Source organism: Betta splendens, chromosome 5 (genome assembly GCF_900634795.4).
Source record: "Betta splendens chromosome 5, fBetSpl5.4, whole genome shotgun sequence".
Taxonomy (NCBI): domain Eukaryota; kingdom Metazoa; phylum Chordata; class Actinopteri; order Anabantiformes; family Osphronemidae; genus Betta; species Betta splendens.
Genome location: NC_040885.2, coordinates 4,708,066 through 4,732,166, shown reverse-complemented (window position 1 = coordinate 4,732,166; position 24,101 = coordinate 4,708,066). Strand labels below are relative to the sequence as shown.

At 45.6% G+C, this 24,101-nt stretch overlaps 1 protein-coding gene across 6 annotated transcripts in view; it reads right to left on the bottom strand.

Annotated features, from left to right (window-relative positions):
* Positions 1–24,101, bottom strand: part of LOC114856236 (copine-9-like) — a 135,872-nt gene that overhangs the window by 51,929 nt on the left and 59,842 nt on the right. For 5 of the 6 annotated variants that reach the window (XM_029152040.3, XM_029152038.3, XM_029152039.3 and 2 more), the window contains one exon: positions 1,504–1,543. In XM_029152040.3, coding sequence (XP_029007873.1) covers positions 1,504–1,543 — 40 coding nt within the window. Of the gene's footprint in view, positions 1–1,503; positions 1,544–1,913; positions 1,932–24,101 lie in introns of those variants that run through there. The other variant, XM_041070999.2, reaches the window with a different exon arrangement.

Here is a 24,101-nt window from a genome sequence, read left to right as displayed (position 1 = left end):
CTCTTCTATTCAATAACCTCCCATCATTGTTCCAGGTTTAACTAACCTTGTCTCTCTCTCTCCAGTAGTTGTGCTTCTCCCCCGCTCTCTCTCTCTGTCTCTCTCTCCTCCACTCTGTCCTCACCTACAGGTATCATTGGACTCAGAGCTTTGTGTCTGTGATGTGCAGCTGCGGATTCAAACATCCTGCCTGTATCCAGTCCCGGGTCCAACCATCCTGCTTGTTACTGAGCTGTGCCGGTTGGGGTGAGGGGATAGGAAGAGAGAACTCTTTCTATCCCCTCACCCCAACCGGTACAGCTCACCCCAACCGGCAGTCAAGGCAGATGGCTGCCCACATCCAGCCTGGTTCTGCTGGAGGTTTCTTCCTAGAGAGGGAGTTTTATCACTGTAGCTGTCAAATTGTAATTAAAGGCTTGCTGTATGTGGGATCTGTTGGGTTTAGTTGTCTAAGGTCTTAAACCTTACCTTGTAAAGTGCCTTGAGATAACTTTGTTGTGATTTTATATAAATAAAACTGAATTGAATTGAACAGGGGCGGCACGGTGGTGCGGTAGGTAGCACCGTCGCCTCACATTCCCGGAGGCAGCCCTGGTGCCTTTCTGTGCGGAGTTTGCACGTTCTCCCCCGTGTTTGCGTCCGGCTTCCTCCCACAGTCCAAAGACTTGCATTAGGTTGATTGGCTTCTCTCCATTGCCCATAGGTGTGTGTGTGTGGTGTCTGTCTCTGTGTTGCCCTGCGATAGACTGGCGACCCGTCCAGGGTGTACCCTGCCTCTCGCCCATAGCCAGCTGGGTTAGGCTCCAGCACCCAGGGAATAAGCGGCTTGGAAAATGGATGGATGGATGAATTGAACAGTGCGAAGTACAAACAATCTGGCAAGTAGATGGTGTGAATGCTGGTGCTTAAATACTGATCTAATGATTAACAGGTTGCAGCTGGGATGACACAGAGATGACAGAGATGATGACAGACTGGGAACTAACAAAGATTCATGACAGAAGTCAGTAACATGTTTTAGCTGGAGTGTGAGCAGTACACCCACTGACAAGGCATTTGCTGAGGGGCACAGAACCGACCCACAGCATTAGGATCATAAAAAAAATTACAAACAGAAATGAAGTGAAGGAGAGTGGCATGTGGGCCTACTGTACCTTCTGCTCATCCAGGTGGGCAGGCAGTAAACAAAGCACACGTTAGAAGAAAACCTGGAAAGTCAGAATGGAAACATTTCATTCACTCTCACATTCACACTCTATGTAACAAAACAAGTGACTTACTAAAGGCTGTGCACTCTGGTGGTAATAAATTAGTGGTGGTAATTGTGGTAATAAATAGCCAGTACATTGGAAAGTCTGGGTTATTGAGTGTCCTCGGCTTCACGAAACTGCTTATCAGATATAATAGAATAGAATTACAAAAATAAAAATTACAAAAACTGACTATGTGAACAAATGACCAACTTCCAAGCTCCATGCATTTATCATTTCTTGCGCAGCTTACATGTTTTGAAAGGTTGGAGCTCCTTGTATCCACGTTGTACCTGCATTTAACAACAACACCAGGATTTAGATGAAATACACAGAAAACAGAGATGATTCAGATACAGAAATGAAAAACCTGTAGACCAATTACAGAATTTGAACTTGACTTGATGAAATATGACTGAAATGTGTACTGAAGCAGCAGACCCTGGGATCAATATGTAGACTGAGGTGCGACACGTTGAGGCTATTGTCCTCCTAAACGCCGAACCTGAGGGCTGATTTCTAAACGACTTTATTATATTTGACATATATATGACAGAGGACACTCTACATTACATGGCTCTTTGCCTCACATGCTCCTATACTAGCTTATGAGGTTTACACAAAGCATAAAGAAGGGCACTGAGTCAGCTACAAGACACTTACATGTTCCTTCTACCTGTCTAACATCCATCTACAGATCAGAACAGTCAGGCTTGGAAAACATGAGACACAGCTTTGAAGTATTTATGCTTAGGTCCTGTGGACCCGCTTTTCTAGTTAGGCAGGAAAAAGAAAGAAAAACATCAACAACTGTGAAAAACATTCAGAAAGCATAGACTCATCAACAGCTGGCAAACAGCTTCACATCAGTATTTAGATTTCAAAGTGAAACAATAGTGTAAATGAGGTGGTGCCGATTCTGCTGCCTTTAGCCTTTATGTCTTTACTGCTGCTTCTCAAATATTAGTTGTTACCTCGATCTACTTTTCGTTACTTTTCCAGGTTATTAAGCAGCTAGAAATCTAGCCACAGGGGTTGCAAGCCAGTGCTGTTAACCTACAGGGTGCCAGTGGAAATTGGGCTACTGTTGGTCGAAGGAGGAGAGGAGGCAGAAGGTTTTTGATGTCAGAGAGAGAAGAGGAAAGGCAGGAGCATAGATCTGAGAACAGGGACTCTTAATGTTGGCACAATGACAGGGAAACGCAAAGAGCCTCGATTAAGCTCATCATACATTTCAGATGTACTGTGTGTGCAGGAAACGAGGTGGAAGAGCAGCAAAACACGTAGTATTGAAGGAGGATACAAACCATTCTACCATGGTGTGGATAGGAAGAGAAACAGGATAGGATTGATCCTGAAGGGGACGTTTGTGAACAATGGTCCAGAGGTGAACAGAGTCTCAGACAGGGTGATGAGCTTAAAGCTAGATCCCGATGGGGTGATGGTGAATGTACAGTAGTCAGTGGGTATCCACAAATTGGCTGTGAGTTAGAATAAAAAGAGAGATTGTGGAGCGAGTTTGACAAGGTCATAGAGAGTATCCCCAGAGGAGCGAAGGTAGTGGTTGGAGCAGATTTCAGTGGGCATGTTAGTGAGGGGAATAGGGGTGATGAGGAGGTGATGAGCGGTAAAATGAGGAAATAGGACTGCATCCAGAGGAAGAGGTTGGCTAAAAGAAAGTGGGATGTACTGTAGAAAGGACTGAAGAAAGTAGACAAGAGGACAAGGAAGCTCATAGCAGAGGGAAGAGGGAAGTGGCCAAACAGAAAGCTTACGATGAGCATGACAGGTTAGACACAAAAGAAGGAGAGAAGGACTTGTACAGGCTATCCAGACAGAGAGACAGAGATGGGAAGGATGTGCAACAGATAAGGGTGATTAAAGACAGTAATGGAAAGGTGCTAACAACCCAGGTGTCACGGCTCGGCAGGAGCGAGCAGGAGTGATGGGCCCAAAAGCACAGCTCGAGAGACAGGACTTGAAGCAAACAGGGTTTATTGGTATCAAAAGCAAACAGCAGGCAAAAACGTGATCAATAAGGCAGTTGTCAAAACCAGTAATCAAAAGATCCAGCAGAGGTACAGGCAGGGCACGAGTCAAAACCATAGACTTACTGGTAATCGCTGGAAGGCTGAACAACAAAGTGCTTCAACAAACAATCTGGCAAGGAGAGTGGTGAGTACTGGTGCTTAATTGCCAGAGAGTAATTACTGATAGGAAACAGCTGGTGATCACATGACTGAAAAACAAAGGTAAAGTAAACATGACAAGCCAGAACTGGGAGTGCGGGAAAATAAAACAAGGAATGAACCTGACGACACAGAACTCCAAAGGAACAGTCCTAAGACGTATGACAGGGTGGAGGGAGGAGCTGTGGTTCTGGATGAGGTTGTCAGGAGTGGCAGAGAAGTCAGAGTAGTCCAGGATGTAGGAGAGGAGTATGATGGTGGTGAGATGTGCTGTAGGTCAGACAGAAGACTTCAAGGTAGAAGTGGGACTATACCAAGTATCAGCTTTGAGTCCCTTCTTGTTTGCTATGCTGATGGACAGGCTGACAGACGAGATCAGACAGGATCAATCATGTTTGCAGATGACACTGTAATTTGCAGTGAGAGTAGAGAGCAGGTGGAGGAACAGCTGGAGAGGTGGAGGTTTGCTCTGGAAAGAAGAGGCATGAAAGTCAGTCGTAGTAAGACAGAATACATGTGTCTAAACGAGAGGGAGCGGGGTACAGGGAGCCTCAATGGGGCTGAGGTCAAGAAGCTGCAGGAGTTTACCAGTTCAGTGTGACGGGGAGTGTAGAAAACGGGTTAAGAGGCAAGTGCAGGCGGGTTGGAGTGGGTGGAGGAAAGTTTCAGAAGTGTTGTGTGACAGAAGACTGTCAGCAAGACTCAAAGGCTAGGTTTACAAGACAGTGGTGAGAGCAGCTCTGCTCTATGGGTTAGAGACGGTAGCAGTGAGGAAGAGATGGAGGCAGCAGAGATGAAGATGTTGAGGTTCTCCTTAGGAGTGACGAGGTTGGACAGATTCAGGAACAAGCTCATCAGAGGGACGGCTCATGTCCCCTGTGTTAGTAACAAACTCAGAAAGGCCAGACTGAGATGGTTTGGACGTGTGCGGAGAAGGGAGAGTGAATATATTGGTAGAAGGATTTTGGAGATGGAGCTGCCAGGCAAGAGGGCAAGAGGACGACCAAGGAGGAGATACATAGATGTACTAACAGAGGACATGAGGTTGGCTGGTGTGAGTGTAGAAGTTGCCCAGGATAGAAATAGATGGAAAAGGATGATTCACTGTGCCAACCCAGGATGGGAAAAGCCGAAAAAGAAGAAGAAGATTAAGCAACGAAAGCTAAATAGATCGTAGGACAAAGTTAACATCTACTGTGAATGTCAAGGTCCTTCACATGCATCAGGATCCTGGTGCCAACCAGTTACTGGAGAAAGGCTCATGTTAATAGACACTGCAGATAAAGATCACTGCCAATCTAAGCAGGACTTTGAAGGACACTGTCATGTTTCACGCCATGTCTTGTTGTCACGCCATGTCTTGTTGTCACGCCACATCCTGTTTTATTTTGTAAACTTCCTGTTTCAGTCAGTCGTTTCACTAACCGGTTCTCAGTATCCACACCTGTCCGTAATTAGCAATCACTCATCAGTATATAACCTCCAGCTCTCACAGACTCAAGCCGCCAGATTGTCGAGTTTCATGAGTTTCGAGTTTCATGAGTTCCCTGAGTCCCCGAGTTTCTTGTGTCTCCTGAGTTTTGTGAGTTTCCTGAGCGTCTTGAAGTTTCCCGTGTTTCGTGTTCCTCGTGTTTTGTTCCTGTTTTGCCTTGCACCGTTTCCTGCCTGACCCTGGACTGACTATCTGACCGCGAGTTTGCCTTATCCCTGCCTGTACTTTTGCCGTGACCACTTGTGTACGACCTGGACCGTCTGACCTTGCCTTGGAAAATAAACCTCTGTTTGATCATAATCCTGCCTCCGTGCTGTGCATGTGGGTCCGCTGCCTGCCCGAGCCCTGACAGAACAATCTGGCCAAACTTGGACCCAGCCAGCACTCAGCCTCCGGTCAGGTCAGTGACTGTTTTTCTTGCCTTTTTTTTACGGCGAATATTATTCACCCGAGGGAGCATGGAGTTTACCTGCGCCGAGTTACCTAGCGACCTCCAAGTTTATTTTAAAATCCTCGCGGAGGATTACCGACGAGCGCGTAACCCGGAGAACCAGCGCAGCGCCGTGGAGGTGGAGGATATTGACGCTGGAGGACGAGGACAGCGTTTTTGAGCGCCCCAGTGTTCGTCGCCTCTACGAGCGGTTGTGCGCTAGGTTTGATGAGCTAAGCGACGCGCTCCGCACCACGCCAGCGCCGGTCGCACCGCCGATGGTTTCGGTTTCCTCCTCCCAACCCCGTCGCACCGTCGTGTCTGCACCAACCTGCCCAGCTCCATGTTTGTTCTGCTGGGAGGATTTCCTGCACTCATGCGGTCCCCCGTCTCCAGTTCAGCCGCGCGCTGTTCAGTCTCCAGCCCAGCCGCGCGCTGTTCAGTCTCCAGCCCAGCCGCGCGCTGTTCAGTCTCCAGCTCAGTCGTGTTTTGCCCAGTCTCCAGCTCAGTCGTGTTTTGCCCAGTCTCCAGCTCAGTCGTGTTTTGCCCAGTCTCCAGCTCAGTCGTGTTTTGCCCAGTCTCCAGCTCAGTTGTGTTTTGCCCAGTCTCCAGCTCAGCCGTGTTTTGCCCAGTCTCCAGCTCAGTCGTGTTTTGCCCAGTCTCCAGCTCAGTCGTGTTTTGCCCAGTCTCCAGCTCAGTCGTGTTTTGCCCAGTCTCCAGCTCAGTCGTGTTTTGCCCAGTCTCCAGCTCAGTCGTGTTTTGCCCAGTCTCCAGCTCAGTCGTGTGTTGCCCAGTCCCCAGTTCAGCCGTGTTTTTCCCAGTCCCCAGGTCAGCCATGCCCCGCTCAGGCTCCAGTCGCCGTTCAGCCTCGCCACGCTCATGCTCTAGTGCAGCCCTGTCACGCTCAGGTTCCAGCCCCAGTCCAGTCGAGCCCAGTCCAGGTTCCAGTCCAGTCGAGCCTAGTCCAGTCGAGCCCAGTCCGGGCTCTAGCCCCGCTCCAGTCGAGCCCAGTCCGGGCTCTAGCCCCGCTCCAGTCGAGCCCAGTCCAATCGAGCCCAGTCCAGGTTTCAGCCCAGTCGAGTCCAGTCCAGGTTTCAGCCCAGTCGAGTCCAGTCCAGGTTTCAGCCCAGTCGAGCCTAGTCCAGTCGAGCCTAGTCCAGTCGAGCCTAGTCCAGATCCCAGTCCAGTCGAGCCTAGTCCAGATCCCAGTCCAGTCGAGCCTAGTCCAGATCCCAGTCCAGTCGAGCCCAGTCCAGTCGAGCCCAGTCCAGGTCCCAGTTCAGTCGAGACCAGTCCAGGTCCCAGTTCAGTCGAGTCACGTCCAGGCCCCCGTTCAGTCCGGTCACGCTCAGGTCCAGTCCAGTCGAGTCACGTCCCAGTCCAGTCGAGTCACGTCCCAGTCCAGTCGAGTCACGTCCCAGTCCAGTCGAGTCACGTCCCAGTCCAGTCGAGTCACGCTCCGTCCTTGTCCCAGTCAGAGGGCACCGTCCGTCTGACGACTGTTAGTTCCACCCAATCAGGCCCGACGTCTCCTCCGTCGAGCTCGGCAGCTGTAAGCAGTCATGCCGGCTCCGGAGGGGACGCCGTTCCTGTTCCTGTCGGCCATGTTGCGGCCGTTCCTGTTCCTGTCGGCCATGTTGCGGCCGTTCCTGTTCCTGTCGGCCATGTTGCGGCCGTTCCTGTTCCTGTCGGCCATGTTGCGGCCGTTCCTGTTCCTGTCGGCCATGTTGCGGCCGTTCCTGTTCCTGTCGGCCATGTTGCGGCCGTTCCTGTTCCTGTCGGCAAAGTTGAGGCCGTTCCTGTCCCTGCCGGCCATGTAGCGGCCGTTCCTGTCCCTGTCGGCCAAGTAGAGGTCGTTCCTGTCCCTGTCGGCCAAGTAGAGGTCGTTCCTGTCGGCCAAGTAGAGGTCGTTCCTGTCGGCCAAGTAGAGGTCGTTCCTGTCGGCCAAGTAGAGGTCGTTCCTGTTCCTGTCGGCCAAGTAGAGGTCGTTCCTGTTCCTGTCGGCCAAGTAGAGGTCGTTCCTATTCCTGTCGGCCAAGTAGAGGTCGTTCCTGTTCCTGTCGGCCAAGTAGAGGCCGTTCCTGTTCCTGTCGGCCAAGTAGAGGCCGTTCCTGTTCCAGTCCCCGTTCCTGTCGGCCCTGTAGCGGTCGTTCCAGTCCCTGTCACCCTCGGAGCTGCAGTCCCCGCGCACCTCCAGGAGGAGGTCGCGCCAGCTGCAGTCCCCGCGGACCTCCAGGAGGAGGTCGCGCCAGCTGCAGTCCCCGCGGACCTCCAGGAGGAGGTCGCGCCAGCTGCAGTCCCCGCGGACCTCCAGGAGGAGGTCGCGCCCGTCGCAGTCCCGGCGGACCTCCTCCGCCCGCCCTGGTTCGGGGGGGGGGCTTCCATGGGCGCCGTGGAAGGCGCCATAGGGGGGGGGGGGTGCTGTCATGTTTCACGCCATGTCTTGTTGTCACGCCATGTCTTGTTGTCACGCCACATCCTGTTTTATTTTGTAAACTTCCTGTTTCAGTCAGTCGTTTCACTAACCGGTTCTCAGTATCCACACCTGTCCGTAATTAGCAATCACTCATCAGTATATAACCTCCAGCTCTCACAGACTCAAGCCGCCAGATTGTCGAGTTTCATGAGTTTCGAGTTTCATTATTGTCCCGTGTTTCTTGAGTGTTCCGAGTTTCCTGAGTTCCCTGAGTCCCCGAGTTTCTTGTGTCTCCTGAGTTTCGTGAGTTTCCTGAGCGTCTTGAAGTTTCCCGTGTTTCGTGTTCCTCGTGTTTTGTTCCTGTTTTGCCTTGCACCGTTTCCTGCCTGACCCTGGACTGACTATCTGACCGCGAGTTTGCCTTATCCCTGCCTGTACTTTTGCCGTGACCACTTGTGTACGACCTGGACCGTCTGACCTTGCCTTGGAAAATAAACCTCTGTTTGATCATAATCCTGCCTCCGTGCTGTGCATGTGGGTCCGCCGCCTGCCCGAGCCCTGACAGACACTGGGTTTACTTCATCATCACTTAAACCTTCTCTTCCTTTTCTCTCATCTTCTCAGTGTTTTATACCTTTTATTCTAGTCCCTGCTCCACCTCTGGGTTTTGTTTGAAAGGTAAGGAATCTGCATCATCATAAAAGAGAGTAAACGACCAACATTTTATCAGAATGAACACGAAAAAGAATAAGCTCCTCTTCTCTAGAGTCTACCTACAGTCGCCACCATAATCCCTTCACTTGCCTGCTGTGCTCTGGCTTCAATTCTTCCTGGGCTGGGAACATGCCAAACTTAAATAAAAGCTCAGACTAATGGTAATGGGATTGAGAAGAAGTGTAACAGAGCCTCTATCTACATACACCACTGTAGAAACAGCAAAAGGGCCCAAAGCTACACTTTCATGATTCAGCTTCGATTTTGCTCTGCTCACTTGCCCCCCCCCCTCACACACGCACACCAGCGTTGTCAAAATCTCTTTTTCCAGCAACGTTAAATTGAATTCTGTACAGAGCCCTGGTGAGATCAGATGAAATTACCACATGGTGGGAGAAGCCTGTGAGCAATGTCCAAATGAAATTTGAGTGCAGACAATTGAGCTGCTAAAAATCTATTGGCCTTCATGTACATGTCAGGCAGCAGGGGAGGAATCAAGGTAAACAACAAAAACCCTTCACCTCCACATTTCTTCATTTTCCCATCTTGCTTTACTCTGTATTTGCTTGCAGATTTACATTAAACAGTGTAAAAGTTTTGGGTCTTCTGTGGATTGAGAGCCACACTTAGAGCATAACAGTGTGTGGCTCTTGACACTTGGAGCCTTATTAAAAAACTTTTACGTCTTAATGGGTTTATGCTCAAACCTACAGATGGCCAAAACAGGTCTACTTACAGTATGAGGAAACCTTAAAAGGTTGAAAAGTGTAACTGTATAGAGTAACTGTAAACTGGCAGCCTTTTCCTTACAGTACAGACTTTGTATAGTGCTTCCTGTATTGTTCACAGCTTATTTCCACTATCCTACATCTAGGATGGTTTTCACCAAAACTCTCAGTATTAACTACAAACATCAGTTTGATCACATCACATACTGAATAATCTAAATTCTGTGATGCCACTCGTCCTCTGTTTCTAACGTGGACATTGTCAGGTGTCATCTTCCTCTTAATGAATTCCACACAGTACTTTTAATCTACCATAATTAGAAATAGGACTACTCAAAAATAAAGCTAAGTCATACATATTGCAACTACTTCCATCATATTTTGTGTGAAAAAGTAAAAACTGTCAGCTCTACAGAAACCCATACCCCAGCCAGCTCGCACACCATCCTGCGTGAGTGGGCGACACTTACTGCTACTGAAGAACAGGCAGCACTACCTTTACTGGACCAGTCTATTGATTAAGTGTAACATCTGCCCTTGCTGCTGCAGCGTATGGTTGTAATGTTTTGTAGTGTACCTAGAGTGAAGCTTGGTGATATGTGTATCATTGTGGACACCATCATTCCCACCTCGCATTCCCTGAGGTACGTCATGTGTCTTTAAACACTGTGGGTTGTGTGCAGCTTTATGATTATACCGTACATTGTTTTTGGAAAGAACATGCTGGTTATTGCAAAGGCAGAAGCATCATTTATAATTTCAGTCACTTGTTTGTTCCTTCTGTTACACTCATTGGTTCATTCTTCCTTCATCTAAATTACTGTAATCTGCTTTCTTATTATTTGATTTACTAAATGTTCATTTGTAGGTTATTTCATCTTAATTAATTTAGGTTAGTGATGGAGTTGATGGTGCAAAGATAAAATTAGAAGCTTCATCAACAAGGAGAGCAGAAGGCTTTGATTAAACAAGAGAATCATGAAGTTACACTAGGTCAATTGAGTGCGAAGAGCTTCAGTCCTACAGTATTTAGAGTATGATAGAAGTTTTACCAATATTGTAGAACCTTAAAGAAGGGAGCAGGTTCTTTGTCTGGGACCTTCACCTATTTAGAGGAGGGTAGAATCTTTCATGCTGAATAGTTATGTTTCACAATTCCTAATGTCTTCAGCCATGAGAGGTTCTCACGTTTTCCTGCAAATTGTTCTTGGATGTTTGTTCCACAATGCTACTTACTATCCTAACATGTGCTCTATGCCCTGTGAACTGTCTCACTGTTTCCTCTCATGCCCAGTGTGTGTATGCTTTCCACCACGTTCAGGCCTAGTAGCTGCTGATCTAGACTTTACTATAACCTCCTCCTCGTCTACAGTTCTATTCATTTCTGGACCACTGCTCAACACCTCAACATCTCTCAAGTCCAAGACTTTATTACAGTATGCAGTGTTCACTTCGTTGTCAGCGTCCTAGTTCTTTGTAGGGTATGTCTAGTCCTTGTGCAAAGTGCAATTATCCATATGAAAAACCTAATTACATATGATTTTTCTGTGACTCGTTCCCTTAGGGGCCAGGAAGAACCTTATCTACATCTTTCCACAATCACCAGCGATTGCAGCACCTGTTTTCTCAGCTTGGTGGGAATCCTGTACTCCATTATGTTCTCTAACACATACAGTAGCACTGACTTTGCATTTTGAGGCACTGGTCTTCCTGTTTTATTACACCAGTAGCACTACCATATGGAGGGAAATACTAAATAAATAAATAAATAAAAGGTCAGTTTTTGTCAAAGATCCCTGTAACCTACAATGTATGTGCTGTATTCTATGTATGTTCTAATATCTGGAACTTCATTAAAACCAAAAACGTGAATAACTTTGCTGGTTTGTAGAGGAATGCAGTCACAAAACCATATCATTGTAGTTCCACAGAGGCCACGCAGCGTTTGACTCTGTCCACTATAGTCAGTTATTATTTAATTGTGATCGCCTGGAGACGTACAATTCCATGTAATAAATAAATCATTTACAGTGTATGTAACCAGTCCTGCACCCAGGCTGACTGACCTTGCACAGTACGGAAGCACTTCTAACCAGCCGTTCACTAGTATTTCTACAGTGTACAGTATTTAATGTTTTAATACTGTAACTGTCACACTGTACCTTACAGAAAACTATATGAAAGCCAGCAAATCTCACTTTTACAAGCTTTTGAATCAGGAATCAATAAATAAATTAATAACTAAAGTAATTTTTTAAGTGCAGTAAAGAAGCTACATCTCAGGTGCTTTGTATTTTACAACACATTCTCTTGTTCCTCAAAAAAATAATGCTCCTCTTCTATTTATTGTCCCTGTTGGGTGGGTTAAAAATATCCTGTGTGGAGAGGTGAGGTTAATAATTGATTCTGTCGACTGGGGCGCTCACTTTCAGTGAAACACTACAGTATGAGCCCATATCAGGGAGACCACAGTCCTCTCCTGGGACCTGCTACAGTCTGCGTCTGGAATGTGCTGCTTCATTTATTTCCTTTTCTGAAGGTGCTGTTATGCATGGATGGCAATCAAAATTGAAAATAGTTTTGTCTCTTAATTTACTGCCCAATATTTAAAAAAATAAATGATCATTTATTTATTTTATTACTTTATTTATTATTATTTATTTATTCCTCTGCAAAAAGCCTCTAAACAGGACAGAGGCCTTTTTGCCTTAGGCTCTTAGACTACAACTAGTGTTTTCCTGGTTTCCTCTGTACCTGCCCCAGCAACGGTCAGGCTGAGAGGGGCAAAGCCAGCCTGCTGGAGCGAAACTGCTCAGTTTTTCTTGCATACACATACAGCAATACCTGTAGATTACCGCTGTAGATTATTTAGAAGACAGCAAGTTCTTCAGCATGCACAGTCTGATATTCGTGGTTAGTTGTATGGGCCAGAGTTCAGTGCAGATGAGTTACGCCGTATGAAGAACGAAACTACCCTGCAACAGACAGCCAAGAGCCAGATGCATCATGTCTCTGCACTGAAAGAAGCACAACTGAATCTAACAGACAAATGTTCAGACATTGCTTTCTAAGTCGTCCTTTTCATCTTGAATCAAAGCAGACAGTAGTTAGAAAGCCACCGATTCTTCATTTAGCCAAAACCCTCTTATTTTCCTCATCTGCTGTTAGTAACTGGAAAAACAAGAAGGTTGTCCCTTCCAAGAGTCTCTGTGATGATATGATATTACCCACAAAAGGAAATGAAATTAATAAATTTATTGAATTTTTGAATTAGCATTATAGTTGCTGCCAGCCAGGCTAATGCACAGGCTAATGTCAGCAACATAAGCTAACGCTACTCCTGACAGTCCAAAACATGACAAGCAGCAGCTCATAACTTTACTCAAACTTTACAGCGCAAGCTAAAAGAATAAACGGTTTCATATATTCTATTACCCGAGGTCGTTTTGACCATTCTGTCTCGGCTGTTTTTTTTTGGTTTGGCCTTGGCACCCTGAAGCTAGTCGAAGCTAAGTTTCGACTGCTGCTAAGTCTACAAGCCGCACAAAACTAATGATCCATAACACACACATTGCCCTGTCAGTAGTAGAATCCACAACAAAGCAAAAAAGGTTGAATATATTACTTACTCAGTGCTCATTTGACCGTTCTGTCCCAGCTGTTTTTTCTGGTTTCCTCTCGGCATGCTGAAGCTAGTTTCCAGCTCCTCTGAACATATGCAATCCAAAATTGATCATAGCATATACTGTACACACAGTCAGAAGTAGAACTTCATTCAAAAGAAACCGGCAGCGGTAGATTCATTGCGGCACTGGGATATTCAGTTGTGCTTCTATTGGTGCAGAGACACGATGCACATGGCGGTCTGTTGCAGGATGCCTGCCTTTGGCCCTGCCCGATGCCAGCTGTCAGCAATCTGCTGCAGGTCTTGGTTCCTCACGAGCAACCTTGTCATCCTCCAAATTGCATCACTCTTTAACACTGTACTTTGGCTTATACAACTAATCACGAACATCAGACTGTGCTGAAAAACATGTTGTCTTCTAAATAATCTACAGCGGGACCTTCGGCCATTGAATATTAGTACTGTATGTTTATGCGAGGAAAAACAATGGCGGTCTTACCATTCTTGGGGCAGGTACGGAGGAAAGCACAAGTTGTTTTTTGTTGTTTTTTTCACGCTAAATGCTAAAAAATTTAACCTTGATGTCTCAAAAAGCTCTGTAGATCCCCCACATGTATGGGGTGCCGAATGTAAAAGGAGCACTGATAACTAGTTTTCTCACATTTAACTAAATGACACAACATGTTTTCTCACATTTAGTTAAATGGGCAAAAGTCTAAATGTAAATGTTAAATATAAATGTAAATGTTAAATATAAATGTTAAATGTAAATGTTAAATGTAAATCTAAATGTTAAATCTAAATGTAAATGTTAAATGTTAAATGTTAAATGTAAATGTTAAATGATCGAACTGAATATTTAAGTAGACTCTACCCCCTATGATCCTAGATCAGTGACGCGGACTCAAACACATCAAACAGCACGCATAGCTCCGCCCACATCTGACTCTGGATCGGTGCACGAAAATACTAGAGAGAAGCCTGAAGTCGAAGCCATCATGGCCACCAGCTCCGACTCCCTCCCGTTGGGGGAGATTGAACGGGCTTTGTCTGTAATTGGGAACAGTGAATGCCTACCGATGCATTATCTGACGGCAAATGTTGCTGTCAAGATATTGCTCATGTTTAAGAGTTTGGAGTCTTATGGGGTTGAAATTGATAATTTAATAGTTCTTCCCCAAAACCCTCTGTTATCTGACCATTTCTTATTAACTTTTGAATTTAGCACAACTGACCCTATAACAGCTGGAAAGAAATGTTACTATAGCAGATGTTTATCTGACAATGCTGTTGCCAGATTCAAGCAGATGATTCCATCATCTTTTGCCTCAATGTCTTGCAGATACACAGAGAACAGTCACCTTAATCCTTATGAACAGGTTGACTGTCTTGTAGATGATGCTGCAGCTTCTCTACGTACAATGTTAGACACAGTGGCTCCTCTGAAGAAGAAGACAGTGAATCAGAGGAGGTTAGCTCCGTGGTATAACTCAGACATCCGCAGTCTAAAGCAAAGGACTAGACAACTAGAAAGACAGTGGCGTTCCAACAAAATAAATGTAAACTGCATTGCATGGAAGGACAGTCTAATGAAATATAAAAAAGCACTTTGTGCTGCTAGAAAAACATATTATTCCTCCCTAATTGAGGAAAACAAAAACAACCCCAGGTTTCTTTTCAGCACTGTAGCCAGGCTGACAAAGAGTCATAGCTGTATTGAGTCTACTATCCCCTTAAATCTCAGCAGCAATGACTTTATGAACTACTTTACTAATAAAATTATCATCATTAGAAAAAACATTCAGCAGCGACTTCTTCCAAATGACAGAAAGCACTGTCTAGATCCATCAACTTTAAATTTATTAAATCCTCTGTCTTACCTAGACAGCTTCTCCCCCATAACTCATATGGAGTTAACCTCAATAATTAACTCTTCCAAGTCGTCCACTTGTCTTTTAGATCCAATCCCAACCAGATTACTCAAAGAAGTTCTACCTTTAATCAGCTCATCCATATTAAATCAAATCAACCAATCTTTACAACTAGGCTATGTACCACAGGCTTTTAAGGTGGCTGTGGTCAAACCTCTATTGAAAAAACCAACCCTTGACCCTGGACAACTAGCCAACTATAGGCCCATTTCAAATTTACCCTTTATTTCCAAGATTCTGGAAAAAATCGTGGCTAAACAATTATCTGACCACCTTAGTGGGAATAACCTGTATGAAGATTTTCAGTCAGGATTTAGAAAACATCATAGCACAGAAACAGCTCTGGTTAGAGTCACTAATGATCTTCTTTTAGCTTCGGATAATGGTCTAGTTTCTGTCCTTGTCCTGTTAGATCTTAGTGCTGCATTTGATACAATTGATCATCACATTCTATTACAGACACTAGAACATAGAATCGGGATTAATGGAACAGCATTGGGATGGTTTAAATCCTATTTGTTGAACAGATTCCAGTTTGTTCATGTTAATGATAAATTCTCCACACGCACAAGGATTAGCTATGGAGTTCCACAGGGTTCTGTGCTGGGTCCAATTCTGTTTAGCTTATACATGTCTCCTCTAGGTGAGATTATTAGAAAGCATTCTATTCTAGGTGTTGCCCAGGACGCGATGCTGTGAGAGAACGCGAGACTCTGCGAGAACAGCACGAGAAATTCAACAAGGCGGCGCGACACCGGTAGTAAACAACAGCGCGACAAACTATCCGCCAATTTAAATAAATAACTACCTTATTTTTCGGAAAATAATCAACCACCCTACCATTCTGGATAACACCGAAGAAAGTTTCGAGTACATCGACGAGTGCTTCGAGCGTCTGGTAATGGGGAAAAAGGAGACGGCTCCAAACAAGCGTTCCCGTCCGTCTGACTCACCTGAGTCACCTGGAGCTAGCTCGGCGGACAAAAACATCACGGACATCCTGGAGTCCATCGAAAAAAAAATATCAAGTTTCGACGCACGTCTGGCGCTAGTGGAACTCCTCCACAAAGAGTTTATGGCCCTCCGCGACTCCCTGGAATTTAGCCAGCAGCAGGTGATTTCTCTCGCCACCGAGAACGAGGCCCTGAAAGGAACGGTGCAGTCCCTGACGGAGGATGTGGCTCAGCTAGCGGCCGAAAATAAAAAAATAAAAGAAGGTATCATCGATCTGCAGGCCCGCAGCATGAGGGACAACCTGGTGTTCTCGGGGATTCCAGAACAGGCGGAGGAAAACACGGAAACCACAATTAAAAACTTCATTAAACAACAGATGAAGATCCCAGCGGAAGTTGTCGACAAGATGGCGTTCCACCGTTCGCATAGACTAGGAGGAAGACGACCGGATGGCCAGCGTCCTCGACCCATCGTTGCCAAGTTTCATGACTTTAAGCAGAAGGAACTGGTTAAGAGCCGGGGCAGACAGCTGAAGGGAACCGACTACAGCGTCAACGACCAGTTCCCCAAGGAGATCCTCGACCGCCGCCGCCGACTGTTCCCCATCCGTAAGAGGTTCATGGCAGAAGGCTGCAGGGCTGTCATCAGCGTCGACAAACTGTACGTCAACGGAGAGCTCTACCGGGACCGGGAAGCAACTCCGTGGCTGTACTAGCAGGTGGTATGTAACAACAATGGTTTAATGTATAAGGTTTGTTAAAAAAAAAACAATAGATGTAATGCAACTATGTGTTATAACTTTACATCCAGTATTCAAACTCGTTCTCTCGCAGATGTTTCATATAAATGTTTATTGTCATTCTAATGTCACTCACTCACTCACTTTGCAAAGCGCTCACCATACGTAATCACCCACTTTCCTTTCACTTTAATTTTCCTTCCCTTTACTCTTTTTCCTTCACCTACTTTCACTCCACACTGTGTACATCCTTCTTTCCTCGATTCTTCTCCCACGTAGTCAGCCAGCTATGTAGCCCTCCAGCAGCCACACACAAACATCTACTGCACAGGGGAATCACGTGCACATACATAGATAACACACAACTCAGAATACACAGGTACTTAAGGTTAGCCACACACCTAAAGTCTGTCACACTACATACACACAAGACTAGTGATCCACAGCAGTCAGGTAAGATATGACACCACTGAAGATTGTCACTTGGAATGTACGTGGAATCAATAAGAAGGAGAAACGATTTAAAATATTTAACCATTTGAAAACCCTACAAGCAGACATTGTTTTACTACAGGAAACTCATATTCCCAAAATTATAAATTACACTCTGGCATCAGCAGAGTTCCCACATGCTTACTTAGCCGGTTACAATTCTAAACAAAGAGGGGTCGCCATCCTGATAAATAAAAAGATTAACTTTACGCATAACGATACCATTGTAGATCCAGAAGGGAGATATATAATCATTAATATCTTGATAGGAAACATTGAATATTGCATAGCTAATGTGTATGGCCCTAATGCTGACGACCCCTCTTTCTTTCACAGCTTCTTCACATCACTGTCTGCTCACTCTGGTTCCAAACTTATAGTAGGAGGGGACTTTAATTTAGTATTTAACCCAGAGTTGGACAGGCTAAGCAAAGCTGTGAGCAACAGGAACTGGCAATCAGTACAGACCTTAAGACAGTACATGGATGACTTTGGTCTCTGTGACACATGGCGTTCTCTTCATCCTACATCCAGGGAATATACCTTTTTCTCGCCAGTTCACCACTCTCACTCCCGTATAGATTATATTTTAGTAAATAACTCAGTCTTACAAGATGTCTCTGACACCAATATTCACTCTATCACAATCAGTGATCATGCACCAATGTCGATTTCGATGATTAAGACAGCCACACCATCAACCAGGAATTGGAGGTTTAATACATCATTACTCAATGATCAAGACTTCATCAGTTATGTCAGGAGAGAATGGAAAACCTTTATAGAAATCAACGATACACCGGAAATCTCACCCTGTGTTCTTTGGGAGACTGGGAAGGCAGTTATGCGCGGTAGAATTATTTCATATTCATCACACAAGAAAAAAAAGGACATGTTACTTGAATTAGAATTAGAGCAAAAAATAAAATCTCTAGAGATTAAATATGCAGCCTCTCCAACCAATGATGTCCTAGAAGACCTAAAGAATCTAAAGCTGAAATTAAATAATATAATTGATTGCAAAACTCAGTTTCAGATAGACCAATTACGCTGGGAGAATTTTGACCATGCTAATAAATGTGGTAAATTTCTAGCTAACCAATTAAAAAATAATAAAGAGAAACAAATCATCCATTCAATAACTAATAAGGAAGGCAACATTACTCGTGATCCCCATGAAATAAATGATACCTTTAAAAACTTTTACCAAGAGTTATATACGTCCCAAATAGATCCACCCACCTCAGCCATAGAGGCGTTTCTGAATAAACTAGAACTGCCAAAGCTAAATGAAGAACAATCTACAACTCTAGACTCATTGTTATCTTTGGCAGAACTACATGAAGCTCTGCAGGAGATGCCCAATAAAAAAGCTCCAGGACCAGATGGATTCCCAACTGAATTTTATAAAGAGTTCTGGTCCATGCTGGCACCCAGCTTTTACAAAATGTTAGCTGAAATTAAACAACAACATTCATTACCCACAAATATGAATTCTGCCTTCATAAGCCTGCTCCAAAAACCAGGGAAAGACCCTACACTCCCATCGAGTTATAGACCAATTTCACTAATAAATGTAGATCTAAAAATAGTGTGTAAAGCACTTGCTAGAAGATTAGAAAAAATCACTCCATATATAATTCACTCTGATCAAACAGGCTTCATTAAAGGTAGACAGTCAACAAACAATATGAACAGACTAATTAATTTAATTGATTATGTCACCATCCATAAACTAGAGACAGCCATCGTCTCCTTAGATGCAGAAAAAGCTTTCGATAGAGTAAACTGGAAATTTCTTTTAGCCACTCTGCACAAATTCGGCATTGGGGAAACATTCATAGACTGGATCCAAATATTATACAACTCAGCAAACGCTGCAGTCAGAACAAACAACCAGATCTCACCAAGGTTTAATCTGCATAGAGGGACAAGACAGGGCTGCCCACTGTCCCCATCACTATTTGCAATATTTATTGAACCTCTAGCCGCAGCAATAAGACAGCATGAAGGAATTACTGGAATATCGACCAAATCAGTAAATCATAAAATAAGTTTATATGCTGACGATGTGTTACTGTTTCTCCTTGAGCCACAGACGTCTCTTCCTACAACTATCAGCCTCATAGATGAATTCTCAGGACTTTCAGAGTACTCTATTAACTGGACCAAATCTATAGTGCTACCACTTAACCTTAAGGTGACTAACATCTCCTCTACCACACTCCATTCAGGAAACATTAAATACTTGGGCATTGAATTGTCGTCTAGGCTATCAGAGCTTATTGATCTAAACTACAATCCACTATTAAAACAAATAGAAGCCAACCTCAAAAGATGGCAGTCCTTACCCATTTCACTTATGGGAAGAATTGCCACCATAAAAATGATGATCCTGCCAAAAATTAATTACATATTTTCAATGATTCCAACTCAGCCAGCCCAGGCGTGGTTTAAGACATTAGACTCCTACATCTCACAGTTTTTGTGGAAAACCAAGCCACCACGAATTAGTTTAAAAACTCTTCAAAAATCCAGACGCTGCGGCGGCCTAGAACTACCTAACTTCCACCACTATTTTCTTGCCAATAGACTGAACCATGTCCACAAATGGATAAAACCCATGCCAGCAGACTCCTCCTGGATAGACATTGAACAAACATTTTGTGGAAATATTAAAGTTGCAGATCTGCCCTTTATCAGCACCAAAATCAAACATCATAGTTGTTACCAGAACATTAGCATAAAAGCATCTCTGCAAGCCTGGTGGGAGTTTCTTAAAATTAATGGGTCTTCGCTTACTCTTTGCCAAAACACACCTCTCTGGAACAATCCAGACATCATACAAAACAAAAAGGCAATACACTTTCCAACTTGGCATATCAAAGGGATAACACATCTGAAACATGTTTTCACAAGAGACAAGTTTACCTCTTTTGAAGAACTAGTGTCTCACTATGAAATCACTAGTGCCAATTTCTTAGAATACCAACAACTAAAGTCAATACTTAATGCAAAAAGTAAGAATACTGCCATCCACATGCAACCACCACCAGTAATAGAGCGATTTATTGATATATCAGGGAAAAGGACAGTATCCAAAATCTATATCTTAATTTCCAATGTAGACCAGACAGTGAGCCTTCCGATCTCTAAATGGGAAGCTGATCTCAATATCACCACTAATTACACATTCTGGAATAACATATGTTCTAATTTATTCAGAATGACAAAAAATACAAATTTACAACTAATACAATACAAAATTCTTCATAGAACTCACTATACAGGACAAAGGATGTTCCAAATGGGTCTCACAAACTCAAATATTTGCCCTCACTGTACAGATAACACAGCAGATAGATTCCTACATGCATTCTGGTCATGCTCACCTGTGCAGCAATTTTGGCAAAGAGTATGTGAACACCTGTCAACCCAGTTAAGCTGTCCAATCCCAGCAGCCCCTGCACTTTGTCTTCTAGGAGATCTAAGTGGGCTTGATCTAGAGACAAACTCATCACACACACTTCTTTCTGCCCTCTGTGTCGCAAAAAAAATCATCCTCATGAACTGGAAAACAAAAAAAAAATTAAGCATTACTCAATACCTGAACAGCTTGTTAGATTATACCACCTTAGACACATTGTCTGCTTCATCAAATCAATGACCAAAACTATACTCTGATTGATTCCATTTCCAGGTAAGGATGCGTGGGGCTCGGGTGCTGCGTCATGTCTGGCACAGTGGTGGGGGGGTGACTGGTGGTTGGTGGTGCCTGCCTGCCTAAAGAACCGGGACAACGGGTTGGTGGACTCAGGGCTGGCCGCAGGGGTCCCCTGCGACGGGGGTGTGGTGGCTGCTGGGACCGGCGGCCCTGTGCCGGGGTGGGACCATTTTGGGGGTTGGCGTGTGCCTGTCTCCGGAGAGCCGGAGGCGGGCCTCCCTGCCGGTGTGCGGGGGCGGACCTGGGGGTGGAGACCTGGGTAACCTGCGTCCGGGGGACTCCCTCTGGGGGTGCCTGCCTGTGCCCGGAGGGGTGTCTCTCCCCTGGGGCGCTGCCCCTGCTCGGGTGGGGCGCTGCCTGCCCTAGCGGTCCGACGCCCTCTGGTAACTGCTCGGGCCTGTTGCAGGGGGGGTTGGCGGACTACTCAGGCTAGAACCTTCATTGGGCCCTGGGCGGAAGCTGGCCCTCAATGCACAACCGCAGAGTATGTGTGTAGGTTTGAGTGTAGCACTACACGGGGCGAGCATGGGCATACTTGAGCGAGAGAATGGGTAAGTGTGAAAGAAGGGTGAGGATGGCTCTGGCTGTGCTGCGTGTGGCGCCTGGGCAGTAGTACTGCGGTCCCTGGGTCTCGGCTGTCCCTTCGTGGCTGGGGGTTGTGGGGGGTGGTGGGATAGGTAGCAGAGCCAGTCGGGAACCTGGCTCTGCGGACCCTGGAGCTCTGCTTCCCAACTACATTTCTCCGCATTCATCCACTTAGGTCTGCAAGGGGCGTCCTGCTGATGGAGGGACCAGGGCTACTGGGAAGTGGTTCCGTCCCTTCCAAGTGGGATGCTCTGCAGTTTTAATTGCATTAGTCATACACACTTGTCCAGGAATCTGGGGGCTCCTTCCGGGGGGGCCAGTAGACTTCCCATTGATGGCTCTGTCTGCTGGACCCCCCGGAGAATTGGGTATCTCCCAAAGTTCCTCATACTTAGCTACATACACATACATTTAGGGCCGGGGGTGGGCTCTTTCACTGGGGCCTGGGGCTGAGGCCAGTTGTGGCCTCGGCCACTGGCCCTGATGGAGAGATCACCACCCAGTTTTAACTACAAAAAGACATTTAGGGCGCGGGGGGGCACTGTCCGGGGGACACACCGTCAGCCAGCGGTTGTGCTCCTGGAGGTGTCACCCACCTTCAGTGCACTTTAGTTCCACACACTCACGTCCAAGCTGGGTTGCAGGGTTCTGGGGTGCCTTTTTCTGCTGCCCTCTGCCTCCTCCGGGTTGGGGGGGTTGGTCGGGGCTCGGGATGAGCTGCGGTCCCTGCCTGGGGCCACATGGACGGCAGGCCGGAGACCTACCCTCCCCACGAATGTGATCAAGCGAATGGTGTGGGTGGGAGAATGTATCTGAGAGTGCATTGGTTCACGTATGATTGACTAATTTGTTGTGAGGAAGTCTATGGTGTGTGTGTGTGTTGATGTGATGATGTGTGTTGCACATGTGGGTGGGTGTATGCATCTGTGTTTGTGTGAGTTGGTATGCGTGTGGTGCGGTTGAAGTGTGGGGGGTCCGGTTTTTTCGCCCGGGGTACGATGATCGTCTGCCTGGGTGGTCTCTTTTCTGCTGACCCCACCAATTGCTGGCCTTGTGCTGCAGGCCGCTGTAGCGCCAGGGGATGAGGTCGGGCCGATGGGGTAGGCCCCGCTCCGCCCGTGTGGGGGTGGTGGACTGGGGGCGGGCCCCACTCTGGGCGCGGGGGCATCTTCTGGCGGGCTCCCTACGGACCGTGGGTCCTCGGGCTCTACTCTTTCAGGCCGACCCTCCCGCCGGGGGGAGTGTTTGCCCCTGGTTCTCATGGGGCGGACAGCGTTGACCCCCGGTGGCCCACTCTGGCCTCGGGTGCTGTCTCTGTGGCTGCTGCAGCTCTGCCTGGGGGGCTCTGTGTGGGCGGCTTGGGTCGCAACACCTGCCCTCCTGGAACTGAAGGTGTGTGTGCTCCCTGGCTGCTAGGATTCCTTCCTCTGCTTGCCGGATGGGCGTAGTGGCGGAGCCCCTCCCATCACCCTGGCTTCCACAAGTGGCATTGTTCATGCACCAACGTCTGCCTCACCCTTTGGGTGAATAATGTTAAGCTACAGCCTTACTAACCTTGTAGTGGGACACTTTCCAAATCCAACTGTAAGTATTATTGATACTTATCACTACCAACATGAATAATGTGTGAATATGGAATTTGTGGTGTTGTATGTCATGACTTTTATTAAGTAGTATGGGATATGTATAATAATGCACATATGTATGTATATTGTATGTATATGTTTGTATTAGTATGTGCACATACCTTAGCACTATTATTGGTATTAGTATTAATCTCCAAGGTAAACCACAGCACAAAAATTGTTTAGTTATGAATGTGTTAGCCTAAAGTACATCCATGCTTCTTATTTATTTTATTTATTTTATTTTTTTTTTGCTCCGATTGTTTACTTAACAGATTTGCTTGGTTTCAGCAGCTGGTTGCACCCCTTACCCCCCCTCCCCCCCCACCCTCCCGCATACACACCCTAAAGCAGATCCCTAACCTGTCCACCAACACAGCAACATCACACACATTTTGGATTAGCTAAATAAACCATTAAATAAACCATAAATCAGGAAGAGTATATATATTCTATATATACTCTTCTTGTTAAAGCAAAGCTGTCCATCACAATATGGCATTCAGCGTAATATATGCTGCTTGCTTAACTGCTGGACAGAACAAAAAAAAAAAAAGAAAAAAAAAAAAAAAAAAAAAAAAAAAAAAAAAAAAAAAAAAAAAAAAAAAAAAAGAAAGCATTCTATTAATTTTCATTTTTACGCAGATGATACTCAGCTATACATGTCCTTGGAACCAAATGAAACAGATCAACTAGTCAAAATTCAGGGTTGTTTAAAAGACATCAAATCCTGGATGTCCCAAAACTTCCTTCAACTAAACTCAGATAAAACCGAGATTCTTATTGTTGGGCCTAAAAATCTGAGAGAGACACTATTGAGTCAGATAGCCACCCTGGATGGCATAACATTAGCTTCAGATTCTACTGTGAGGAACCTTGGTGTCATGTTTGACCAGGATCTCTCTTTTACATCATACATTAAACAAATCTCCAGAACCGCCTACTTCCACCTTAGAAATATAGTTAAAATCAGAAGCATCCTCTCTCAGAGCGATGCAGAGAAACTGATCCATGCATTTGTTACCTCTAGGCTGGACTACTGTAACTCCTTACTCATAGGATGTCCTAACAGCTCCTTAAAAAGCCTACAGCTCATTCAAAATGCTGCAGCCAGAGTTCTGACAGGACTTAGAAAGAGAGATCACATTTCTCCTACATTAGCTTCTCTGCACTGGCTGCCTGTAAAATGTAGGATAGAATTTAAAAT